Source organism: Macrotis lagotis, chromosome 4 (assembly GCF_037893015.1).
Source record: "Macrotis lagotis isolate mMagLag1 chromosome 4, bilby.v1.9.chrom.fasta, whole genome shotgun sequence".
Taxonomy (NCBI): domain Eukaryota; kingdom Metazoa; phylum Chordata; class Mammalia; order Peramelemorphia; family Peramelidae; genus Macrotis; species Macrotis lagotis.
In genome coordinates, this window is record NC_133661.1 from 176,269,844 (window position 1) to 176,282,965 (window position 13,122).

Sequence of the window (13,122 nt, forward strand, 5' to 3'; positions counted from 1 at the left end):
TATCTTTAGACCTGTTGTTGCTCCGTGATATTGACGTTACCTATATTAAGTTAAGAATCCCTTAAATTAATCTGGTCCTAACTACACATTTCTAGATATTACTTTTAGGGAAGGTGGTTTTGGTGTAGAACTCACAACAGGACCATCAATTTTAAAAGGAAAGAGCAGAAGGAAGATATATGTGGGGGGGAATGTTTCCATCATTCCCCTCTAGTAGGTAATTTGTTTCTGCACTTGGGCATCCACTGTGAATGTTTGGAATAGAAGAAAAGGTCCAAATAGAAATGAAACATGCCAAAACCTTTTGTCTCAAATATCTGAAATGCTGTGCACATTTTTAGTTGGGGGGGCATTTTACATAGCATCAGTGATGGGATATATACCCTTTTAGAATAGAACAAGATTTTTGTGGTTGTACATTTGTTCTTTGTCATATGGAATCAGGGCCAGTTTGTGGGGGTGTGGGGGAGGCATATTTTGCAAGTAACAAGTTCATATTTTGCAAGTTTTTAAGTTTCCTTAGAATAGCATCTTCTATTTTTACATGATAACAGTTCAGACATATTAAGTATTTGTACAAATATATGTGTATGTACACATATAAATGTACATATGTGCATTATGTTTATAAATTTTAATTTGCTTGCTAATGAAATATGTAGTTTTACTTTTTATACCCTAGCTAGAATATTTTTACAGTTTTCAAGATTATATTTTATACTCAACAGATTTAAGTGTTCAGTATGTCTTAGGGGGAAGGATCATGATGGTCCTAGATTCATTCTAAAGAATGGACCAATACATATATATATATGTGTGTGTGTGTGTGTGTGTGTGTGTGTGTGTGTGTGTGTGTGTGTATTCATTCCACTTTTCTGTGGTAAGAATACAAGATTTACTTCTAATGTGATAAGGGATTGGATAAATCATTAATTTTGTACTTGTTGTTTTGTCATAGATGTGAATGAATGTCTGGATCCTACAACTTGTATTAGTGGAAATTGTGTCAATACCCCAGGTAGTTACACCTGTGATTGTCCACCTGATTTTGAGTTGAACCCTACCAGAGTTGGCTGTGTTGGTAAGATATCATATTTTTCTTTCTTGTGTTTTGGTTTTTAGTTTTTTGTTTTGTTTTGTTTTCAAGGCAATGGGGTTAAGTGACTTGCCCAAGGTCACACAGCTAGGTAATTATTAAGTGTCTGAGGCTGGATTTGAACTCAGGTCCTTCTGATTCAAGGGCTATTGCTGTATCCAATATGCCACCTAGCTGCCCCAAGATATCATATTTTTCAAAGAATTATAGATCTTTTTTGTTTTTTAAGCACCAAAACATTAATTTTCATTTTAATTCTTCTGTAAGACTCAATAATGTCAAAATATAGAGGTTCACCAAAATTGATTTGTATTTTCATATGACCTTTCTAACTTAATTATACCCAATGAACATTCCTTTGGAATACTGTAATAGTAATACTGTATGCTAAACCAGGTGATTTTTAACCATTCTTTGATATGAGTTTGAATTTCCATTCCTAGGATAATAACCATTCATAAAAGAGCATAATTGACATTGTTGTTTTTCCCGTTGTAGTTTTTTTTTGTTTTTGTTTTTTAGATTTTTGCAAGGCAATGGGGTTAAGTGGCTTGCCCAAGGCCACACAACTAAGTAATTATTAAGTGTCTGAGGCCAGATTTGAACTCAGGTACTCCTGACTCCAGGGCCAGTGCTCTATCCACTGCACCACCTAGCTGCCCCCCCCCATTGGAGTTTTTAAGGAAATTTGAATCCCTAAATGTTCATGAGAATGTCTACTTTCTTACCTAATGATCATTACTTTTGTGTCTATACATTTTGAATAGATACACGATCTGGCAATTGCTATTTGGATATTCGACCTCGAGGAGACAATGGAGATACATCATGTAGTAATGAAATTGGAGTTGGTGTTTCTAAGGCTTCCTGCTGCTGTTCCTTGGGTAAAGCTTGGGGCACTCCTTGTGAACTCTGCCCTGCTGTAAATACATGTAAGTTGGCATCTACCTACTTTTTGTTATTATTATTATTATAATTTAATTCAGTTTTTTATTCCAACTCTGCAGGGTGCAACTCTGAAACCATGTAAAGGGAAGAATTCTACAATGGTAAAAACAGAGGTGGGAGGTAAATTCTCCTAGAAATTTCTAATTCCTTGGAGATCTTCCCCATGTGGGTTTATTACCTCTCAGCCTTTAACTTGCATATCAAAAAATTACACCCCATTTATTCTTTATTTAAATTCTCCATGGACTAGGAACTTTGTATACTATATAAAGGATAGAATCCTTCTGTTCCAAGTCGACATGTTCTAAGGATAACATATGGATTGTTGTAAAAAGTAGTAAGTGAGCACAGTTCTGAAGGGATAGGTAATGGCCTCCATTGCCTTCAGTCAATCAAAGGGAGTTGGGTTCAAATCTCCTTATCTGGAGTAGCAGAGATAGGCACTGTGAGGCATCCAGTGAGGTAACTCAAACAATTCCAGAGAGCCAGCAGGAGTACTGGGGAAGAGTTCTCTTTGTGAAAAGTCCTGTGAATGGTAAACTGCAATTGTCCTAGTTTTAGATGGGATCGAGCTCTAGGGAATGTATCACCAGCAAAGCAATACAGTCCCATGAATGACAAGCTGACATTGTCCTAGTGCTAAAGCTGTTGCCAATTGTGACTGAGAAGATCTGAGAGGAAAGGTCATGCTGACAATTAATCCATCAAGAGACAGGTGATAATTTATCAGCTTGTCACATACTGTCACTGGATGTCACAAGCTACTGATTGCCTAGCGTTGATGACCTAGCTGTGGGACCTTGCTGATACAGGAGAAATCGAAAGCAATTTAATTTCAAGAGACTTCCACAGCAGCCAGAACATGTCCAAAAGACCTGCTTCCTACAAATCAGATCAAATGGTGGAACAATTCTGTTAAAGACAAATGAGAAGGATGTTTTGTACAGCATATCCCTCACTATAATAAACAATTGTGCAATTCGCATCACATATCACTTGGTTAATCCCTTTTGATACTGGAAGACTACTACTACTACTACTACTACTAGTAGTAGTAGTAGTAGTAGTAGTAGTAGTAGTAGTAGTAGTAGTATAATTTTGTAAAAAAAAGTATAATTTTGAAAAATAAATTCTTTGAGCCTAGATTAATTGTAAACTATTACTTATATTTGAAAGATTCATCAATTGGTTTTTATTTCTTCTTATTTTAATCTGTTGCTCTAACTCTATGACATATTGAGATATAGATATATAGAGAGAAAAGTAGTTGGTTTAATAGCATGAATAGGAAATCATCTTAAATTTATGGTGTGGCTGATAAACAATATGTAGTATGGATTGGTGAGAGAAATGACTAGGACTGAGACTAGGTTTGTTAATTAAAAATGAAAAATGCCAAAAGAAGAGGAATTGGAGATAGGGTGAAAGGCAACACAGTAATAATTGTTATTTATCTAGTGTTTTAAAATTTGCAAGGCACTTCACATACCTTTGATGTCTACCTGAGCCACCTAACTCTGACCTGTGGCTCCAAGAAGCTGTAGCATGCGCAGCAGTCACACCCTGGTAAACCATTTTAGCAGGCAGGCTAAATTAGGTTAAGAGTAGCTGGGGGAGTCTCAAACTCCTCTGTGAGTTGGGGGAGGGAATCTACTGGTAGAATGGGCAGAGGAGAACATGAAGGCAGTTGAACAGGTGCTGTGGAGTGGTTAGAGCTTGTTTAGACATCAAAGATGCAAGGTCATCCACTGCATTTAGAGTCATCAACAGCGGTCTTAACCCTATCTTGCCAATGGATCATGATGACTTTGGAAGAGAGAGTAATGTCAACAACTTTGGGCAACTCTACCTCACTTAAATCCAATTTACACATTAATTGAAAGACATCAGTGATGTCATTTTGCTTTTCATCGATACCGAAGGACAAAAACTAACCAACCAACCCATCTGAGCATGCTTTGAGGTAGGGAATATGGGGTATCCTCATTTTACAGGTGAAGAAATTTATACTTAGAGATTAAGTGGATTACTTATGGTTACAGAGATAGTGGATGTTAGAAACAAAATTTGAACTCAGGTCTTTCCTTACTTCAAGTATAACAGTATTCACTCACTAAAGGACCAGAAGAGAGTGGGTGGAAGAATTTTTTGATAGTATGAAAGATTCACATCTAAAATTTATAGTAGTAATACATTTATATGTAGTATCTTCAAAATACTTATATATATATATATATTTGTCTTATTTGAGTTATGAGTAATAAAGGTCATTCTCAAAAGTTCTTGTACAGTTCCTCAGATTCAAGAAGAAAGTTGGAGTTCAGAGGATTAGGAGAAATTTTTAGTAATTTTAGGAAATGTATCAGACATTTAGCAGTAGACTTGACCATGAAAAGATTGATTTTAGATAGACTAGAAAGGCTGGAGAGATAGACTGAGTATTAGAGTTTATGGAAGAATCAATATGGAAAATGAGAAGTGATGTTATTATGAGAAAAAGATGTTAGAATAAGGGAAGAAGGGAAAGTCTTTGTAAAACAACTATCAGTATTTTTTCTTTCTTAATTTTAGCAAACAACTAGATTAGAAACCCCTCCCCTCAAAATTTTTTAAATAGAAAAAATCAGTTGGAAATAAATTTGTTTGAAGACCAAGAGGAAAATCTGAAAGTCAGAGAACAGAAGAATATAAAATGAGATAGCTCAAGAAAATTTGTTGTTGTTTATCCTTCATTTTCAAAGAGGACCATAACATCAGGGAGGTGATGCCATGACTTGAAAGTGAACTGGATTTGATGTCAGAGACCAAGGAGAATTTGCCACCACCACCCCGTATTTGTTATGCAAAATAAAAAAAAATTACACATAAATACTAAGGTTTTAGGGAGATGGGGACACCTAGCAAATATCCCCCAAAAACTTTTTTGGATATGTGAATTTAAAATTCTTATAGCATAAAAAATTTGGAGATTAAAAAAATTCATTTTCACTTTTTTGTTGATAGCTGAATACAAGATTCTTTGCCCTGGAGGAGAAGGTTTTCGACCAAACCCTATCACTGTCATATTGGAAGGTAATTCTGACTTTTTCCCCTTAAGGTGTAAGTATTTTAGGTTTTCTTGATTCCTTTCATGACACTAAAAGGGTGCTTAATATTTTCATTTGGATAGATATCGATGAGTGCCAAGAACTGCCTGGACTTTGCCAAGGAGGGAAATGTATCAATACATTTGGCAGCTTCCAGTGCCGCTGCCCAACTGGTTACTACTTGAATGAAGAAACAAGAGTGTGTGATGGTACGTGGTTCACAAGTTATGTGCAAAATGAGAAGAGGACCTCAGAAACCTGTATGCAATTACTAGTGTAACTTGAGTATGGAGCATATAGTTGCTGTAGTCTTTAAAAGTGCATGGAACCAAGTAGGACAATATAGTAGTGCATGTATCAACCAAACCTCTAACATGATCTCCTTTCTGGCAATTTTAGTAATCTTTGTTTCCAGTGAAGATAGAGGATATCTGTGGTCCTTTGTGAAAGGAAGCTAAAAAATGTTTCACATTATAAGAAAAATCTTTTTTTTTAATTTTAATCTTTAGAAAAATGTCATTGCTATATTTTTTTATATCACTTCTATTACTTAGTACATCTCTCCAGGTTTTCCCATTCAGTTCTCCCTTTTTTACAAAGAACAAACAAGTGAGGAAAAAACAGACCTAACAGATATGTTAACTGAGTTCAACAGTATGTGCAATATCTCACACCCTTTGTCCCTTATCTCTACAAATAAGGGAGTGAGATATTTTCACATCTCTTCTTCGGGGAAACTGATTGATCACTCTAATTAAATAGCTTTGATTTAGTTTTTGGTGGTTGTTGAGGGGGGGGGATTGGACTTTCCTCTTACATTGTTGTAATCATATATATTAAGAAGTTTTTTCTTACTTCACTGACTTAACAATCTTTCCTCCCCAATCCCATATTTCAATAATTCTCTTGTTTTAATTGTCTTTTATTTCTTCCTCTTTCTCTCCCTTATCAGTTTTACTTAGTTGCCATATTTGAAATACATTTTCTCAGAACATAATACATTATATTTTGGTTCTAGGCTATATAGTTATCAAGCATACTTCAAAGAAAACTGGAAATTTTGTGAGATCTTTAATCTATGGGTCTTTGGAAATTTCCTTGACCCAGAAAGCTTTCAACTAACTTCAATAAATTAGGGAGTTAGTTGAACTAGTTGCCTAGCATATTTAGTATCAGACATGCTACAAAGAAAATCCATGCTCACTTCTTGACTCAGTAATATGTCATCTTCATCAGAAATCAGTACACCACAGATACTACCTTAGAAGCTATGGGATTTATAGAAATCAGATTAGACTTCTTTCGGCCTTTAAAAGGAAGACAAAATGCCTTCTCGCAGAAATACCATGGAAGCAAGTTGTTGAACTCTGCACTGTGGCTTTCAGTGAATGATAGTTATAGATTAGGAAACTCACATTTCAGTTTCCCCAAATCCCATGGTAAAATGACAGATATGTTTAATGAGTTTAGTATATTTTTATCACTAGGAGATGGGGAGGTGAAGGTCATTGGGGAAAAGTAGTGTTACCTGAAGTTTTATTTCCCTGCCTCCCCCCAAATAGTATAAAATGGAACAGGCAAGAGTTCATTGAGCCAAACAATCTATATCTAAATATTGAATTTAGTAAGTGCTGAGAAAGTTCCTTCATTCAGTATTTGAAGTGACATTGAGCACTGGGCAGTTCCAAGGGATGAATTTTTAAAATCTACTTCTCTTTGGGTTACAGATGTAAATGAATGTGATACTCCTGGTATCTGCGGTCCTGGAACATGTTATAACACAGTTGGGAATTATACTTGTATTTGTCCTCCAGACTACATGCAAGTTAATGGAGGAAATAACTGTATGGGTAAGCCTCAGTCTGTCTTGAAAAAACAGTCTTTGTTCATGATTTGCAAGTCATCAAATATATAGCATCAAATATAGGTTGCTCATATACAATATCAGCCATCAGTGCTTAGTGAGCTCTTCATCCAGACTGATGCCATCTCTTTATATTCCATATAAAGTTCATTCTTTTCTTGGTGCATCAAAAGTTTGGCATTTTGGTAGCTTAATGTGGGTGGATAGAAGTTTTTTCTTTTTTTTTCTTAATGTAATGTTGGAAAATCCCAGAAAACCGTTTAATAATACTTCTTTTGTTTGACTTTTGGGTGTATCTTTACACAATTATGTTTACAGCATTGACTTATGGTATTATAACATCATATGTTGGAAATGAGAAATTTAATAGCAAAAAGAGTGGAGCATTGTTACTAGGAGACTGGACAAAGAATCATGTAAAGTTTATTAGTGCTACAGTTCCATGTCTTATTTCTGTGGTACAAAACATGAGGGAGGGAGTTTCTCACAGTATCACATTTTTTTTAGGATTTTGCAAGGCAAATGGGGTTAAGTGGCTTGCCCAAGGCCACACAGCTAGGTAATTATTAAGTGTATGAGCTCGGATTTGAACCCAGGTACTCCTGACTCCAGGGCCGGTGCTTTATCCACTGTACCACTTAGTCACCCCAGTATCACATTTTTTTAAGTGTAGACTATTGCTCAAGAGTGTGAGTGGAGGGCAGCTAGGTGACTCAGTGGATAGAGCACCGGCCCTGGAGTCAGGAGTACCTGAGTTCAAATCCAGAGCTCAGACACTTAATAATTACCTAGCTGTGTGACCTTAGGCAAGTCACTTAACCCCCGCTGCCTTGCAAAAACCAAGGGAAAAAAAGAGGGTAAGTTAGATTTTTCATTCCTTTGAAGAAAGAAAAAAATGACAGACAGGTTAATTCATAGCAGATACCCAAATTTGAATGCATTCTTTAGGAAGTTTATACTCATTAGAAATTGTTTCAGTTTCCCTGCTCACTGATCCTTTCCTCTTTTTTCTTCCTTCTAGATATGAGAAGGAGTTTATGTTATCGAAATTATTATGCTGACAACCAGACCTGTGATGGAGAACTCTTGTTCAATATGACCAAGAAAATGTGTTGCTGCTCCTATAACATTGGCCGTGCCTGGAATAAGCCCTGTGAACAGTGTCCCATTCCCAGCACTGGTATGTTCATATTCCTTTTTCCTTAAACTGTGCATTGTCAATACTCACAAATGTTCCTCTTGTGATAGGAAAATCAGTTTTGTCACTGGTTAAGGAAGGTGCATTGGTAAGAAAAACTTACACACCCAAGGCACACCCAAAATCATTTCTGATCCAAGTCTGCCCTGCTGAAAACTGGCACACAGTGTTAGGATTCAGTGTTTATTTAGTCACCAGAACTTGCAGCCACTATACACTACAGAGGTCTGAAAGCAGTTTTTCTACTTGTTCAGTCTAAGGAAAAGACTGGGCAAATCAGACAAATCTATATGACAAATAAATGAGATATTATTACAGTCATTACAGGCCTTCAGCATAACTTAAGTGAATATAACATGCATAGCACTGAATAGGGTATTCAACTATCTGCTACCCAGTTAGCATTCCATGAAAGAGGAAAACATTGTTTTCACATCAAGTAGGGCAGCTCTTAATTTGTGTGAATCATTACCTCAAGAAGATCCTTTCTTCAAATACCTCAACTTGGATATAAAGAGACAAAGATTAATTAGTCTTGAGTTGCTGTCAAGTTTTAATATCTTGTGCTTTACCTTTCGCTTTTAGACTTTCATGCTTTCAAAAATGTCCACTTATGGTAGTTGAGTACCATATGAGATTAAAAAACTTATTGTTGTAAAAGTAGAGATGTTTATCTCTAGGATTAATACAACTCCTACAGAAGAAAAATAGCCTATATTTCCATCTTCCATGAAGATGGGCTTCAAAAAACACCACCATCAATGTAGCAACCTAAACACATTTTTATAAGCCCCCCCCAAATGTTTAGCTTTTTGTTGTCCTCAGTCTACTTTATAGACTTGTGAATGATTATGAGTTGATCAGATTTTACATTTTTTGTTCAAATTCTCACCTTCAGAATGTTTACCTGGAATTTTCTATGGTTGTTGTACCAGTGAGATGATGTTTATTTTCAGTTTACCCTTAAAGTATATATTGAAGCAGATATACAATTTTATCTAATTGAATTTGGTATACTCATACCACCCCCCAAATTATTTTTGTATTGAAGTAACATTTTTCTCCCCAATCTTTAGGGAAAACAGGATGTTTTTAGGGATATTCAAGCCATGACATTATTGAATTATGTACCCCAATTTATGATGAAGTTATGAGTTGAAGGTTATTGATCAATAGCCATTGGTGTATTCTGACAAATACACACATATAGAGTAAAAATGTTAAATGAAAATGTGTGTGTTTTCCTTTTAGTCCTGCAGTTCTCAGAATGAGAAATAATATTATGTGAGTTCCCTCTGAGTCTACTTTTCCCTCAGTGCTTGTCTTTAGGGAGGAGTATCCAAAGCTTTGTAGACATGCTCAGATGAACTAAAATTCACTCTTAGATGTCTGATTACAAAGACTAGGGAAAATCAACCTTTCAAGTGTATTGATAATATAATTGACTTTTATAGATCATTCATTGCTTCTTTTTTGCTTTTTTTTTTGTTTTTGTCCCTACAGATGAGTTTGCTACACTCTGTGGTAGTCAGAGGCCTGGCTTCGTCATTGATATTTATACTGGCTTACCAGTTGGTGAGTTAAAACAACAATCACAGCTTTTTCAGAGACCCTGAGTTTTGTCCATATGCTAGGTAAAGAGAGGAAGTGTAGATATCTTTGTTTTCTCAGGTTTTTTCCCTTTTGAAAGAAAAAGACCTTACTATACCATGTAGCTTTTATTCAAATATCAACCCTTGGTCTGAAAGAAACTCTGCAAACATGCCATTTAACTCCACCTAACTGGCAACAATGCTCACTGCTCATGATTAAGAGAATTGGAAAGCTTCTCTCTAAATTAGAATCAACCTAGTTAAACCAACCCTAGGCACTAACAAACAGAAAGTTCTGGGAGTAGGGCCAGAGTCCCTGCTTTTGACTAAGGCATCAGTTTAATCAGACTTTTCACACCAGTCCCCATGTGTCTATCCTTAACATGAGACCACTTTGATTTTTAATTAATATCTTGAAGAAAGCCTACCCTTGCAGTGTTCATGAGCACATGGAAGGTCTTTTATATCTCAAACATTGCTGCCATAATTAGCATTGACAATTATGGTCACAGGCAGTCTTAGTGGAAGTACTCGTATAACGTTTAAGAATACCACACACCATTAAACCAGTGTAGGTGTTGTCTTTTGTGGTTTTAAAACAAATAATGCAGGAGAAACGAAGCAGATTTCTGCTTGTTGAATTTTTCCTTATTGGATTTATGTTGTCTCATACCCTCAAAACTGAGCAACTGCTTTTATTAGTGGCCACCACAACTTTCTTTAGTTTCCCTTCTTCTTAATAAGTAAGCTTGAATCAGCAACAGCCTTTCCAATGACCTTGTATAAAAAAGTCGAGGACCTGGTCCAGCAGTCATCTTGGCTCCCTGAGTGCCAGTCAGATGGCTGCCCTGGCCAGGCAGCATCCAAAGAACTTTCATGGTTTGGAAGGAAAAAATGCTAAATGACATTGGCATAAAACACCTGGCCCTCCCTGCTTTGTTTTTCCACTTCCTCGACAGATCTTTTAATCTCCTTAGAATCTCCCATCTATGACAAGTAACTTGTAATGATCGTGGTCCCCAGAGAATAGAAGGCAATGGATTCTTGGGTTTGTTTACCTCGGCTAGGCCTGCCCTCTAGTGTCGGCAGCAAGCAAGCTCTCCGAGGAGGCTTTGGCTAAAAGCAGGGCGATTTTGAAGTGTGTCCCTGAATGAACTGGAATGGAATCTCTTGGAAATCAAGATTCTAGAAACTCTAGGGCAAAACTGTATCAGGAGAATCTAAGAGGACCCAAATTAAAATGTTGTCAGGCTTTATGGGGTGTTGTACTGCCTTAGAGGTGACTCTGGTGTCTTAGACAAAGCACCCAGGGGTGGGAAGCTCTGAGCTTAGCTTGAACCTCAAGAAGAACTCCTTTTAAAAATCACATTCCTTTAAAAATACTATTTCACAAACCACAGGTGAATCCAGTTACAGCACAGGCATGGAGAATTAAACTTTACAAAACTATTTCCCCATCCTAGCAGATAGGGCTTGTGCATCTGTATGGAGTGAAGCATCAAATTTCCTCTTCTGGCCCTTCTCCATGTAACAATTCATCTATCAAAAGTAACTAATATTACATACTACGTGGAGAATTCTTTCTTCTAATTTCTTTTGTACTTTAATCAGTCAGCATCTGATTCTGTTCTCCAGGCAATGAAGAGAGCGCTGAACCTAGGAAAAAGATTTGGGTTCATATTTGTCCTCATACATCTTAGTAATTCTGTATACCCAGGCAAGTCACTTAACCTATGTCTGCATCATTTGTAAGATGACAAAAATAATAACTCCTTTCCAGGGCTGTAGTTAGAACAAAATGAGATATCTCTAAAATGCTTTGCAAAGCTTCAAAGCACTACATAAATACTAGCTACAACAATTAATTATTCTTATTATTTTATTTCTCTCTATAGATATTCCAATTTTCAACTCTCAAACTACTGACCAAAATAAAATGATAAAATAAACAATCATAAGGACCAAGGGTCCTTAGGTTACTTTCTTAGGATATGCTAGATGATTGAAGGGGGCAGTCTGCAGGGCAAATGACAGGGCCTGTGGGAGCTTAGAAAGTTATGGCAAGGTGGGGTGATCAGAACTGATGGTCTTCCATTGTCACTAGAAATAAATAAATTACTAGCTCCCATTTCCTCCAAGACCTGTAAACAGTTGAGCTGACCCAATGGATTCTGAAGTGGGAGGGGGAAAGATGGAAGAGTATACCTGGTGTTGGAGGATATAAGATACCAAACACTATATTTGAGGGGATACAAGAAGAATGAGATGTAGTCCTACTCTCAAAAGAAGTTTTCAGCTCGATGAGAATATATGTGCATGAAAAAGAGAATGACTGTAGACAGCATACATTCAGTAGCCACTTAGATAACAAGAGCTCCAAGATCAGGGTAGGAGAGCTCTTTTTTGTAGGGGAGAGGGAGAAGGGAGGAAAAAATGTGTTCTGAAGTTAAATATAAAATAAAACAGAAAAAGAGAATTTTACATGAACCTTCAAATTGGTATAGTATATGTCTTACCTTTTAAAATATATCTATATATCAACTATAAAACAAATTCAGCATATTAAAAAAACAAACCACCCCTTCCACAACTCCCCAGCATCTTGGTAGAATTGTGTCCCCCCTTCAGAAACTCTGCTTAGTATTTTGATGACTTTGGACAAGTAATTTGTCTTTTCTGGCCCTCAGTTTCCTCAATTGTGATTAGAGTCAGGAAGTCCCAGATTCAAATCACCTCTGAGATAATAGCAATATGATTCAATGAGTCACTTAACCTCTCTGCACCTCAGTTTTTATATCTATAAAATGAGGGAGCTGGCTGGCCTCTAAAGACCCTTCAGCTCTAAATCTGTGATTCTGTGAGTGATGATTTCTACAAGGCCTTTCTAATTCTAAATCTATAAGAAGAGAAATAGGAATCACACCTTTAAATTGAAGTGTTCCCTGCTCATTTATAGATGAGGCAGAAACCAAAGAAGCTAAGAAACTTGCCCAGGATGTTCTAAGTCCTAGTCCAGGGCTTTCTGTTATGTCATTCAGTCTGTCATTGAGGTCCTCTGATGTTCACATTTTTTTTATCACTTATTAATTCGTAGGAAAACTAGATCGTTAATAAATTCTTATTCCTCTTATTCTCCTACCCCTTTCATGGACCTGGAAAATGCTATTTGGAATTATACCCAGTTTCACAGTGACAGAATTCTTTACTGTTTTATTTAATTTTATTTGTTTCATTCAAAATTGATGCCCTACCACCTTTGAAAAGTACTTAAGGTGTCTGATTTCTTGTTCTAGAACTTAGGATTTGACTTTCAACACTTCATTGATCTTTCCCTGGCA

The 13,122-nt window shown here is 36.4% G+C and overlaps 1 protein-coding gene across 1 annotated transcript in view; it reads left to right on the forward strand.

The window, feature by feature from the left end:
- The window catches only part of FBN1 (fibrillin 1), a 306,997-nt gene that overhangs the window by 234,760 nt on the left and 59,115 nt on the right, over positions 1-13,122 (forward strand). The window contains exons 36-42 of the mRNA XM_074234744.1: positions 959-1,081; positions 1,864-2,028; positions 5,048-5,116; positions 5,214-5,339; positions 6,858-6,980; positions 8,016-8,174; positions 9,696-9,767. Of these exons, the coding sequence (XP_074090845.1) occupies positions 959-1,081; positions 1,864-2,028; positions 5,048-5,116; positions 5,214-5,339; positions 6,858-6,980; positions 8,016-8,174; positions 9,696-9,767 (837 nt within the window). The remainder of the gene's footprint in view (positions 1-958; positions 1,082-1,863; positions 2,029-5,047; positions 5,117-5,213; positions 5,340-6,857; positions 6,981-8,015; positions 8,175-9,695; positions 9,768-13,122) is intronic.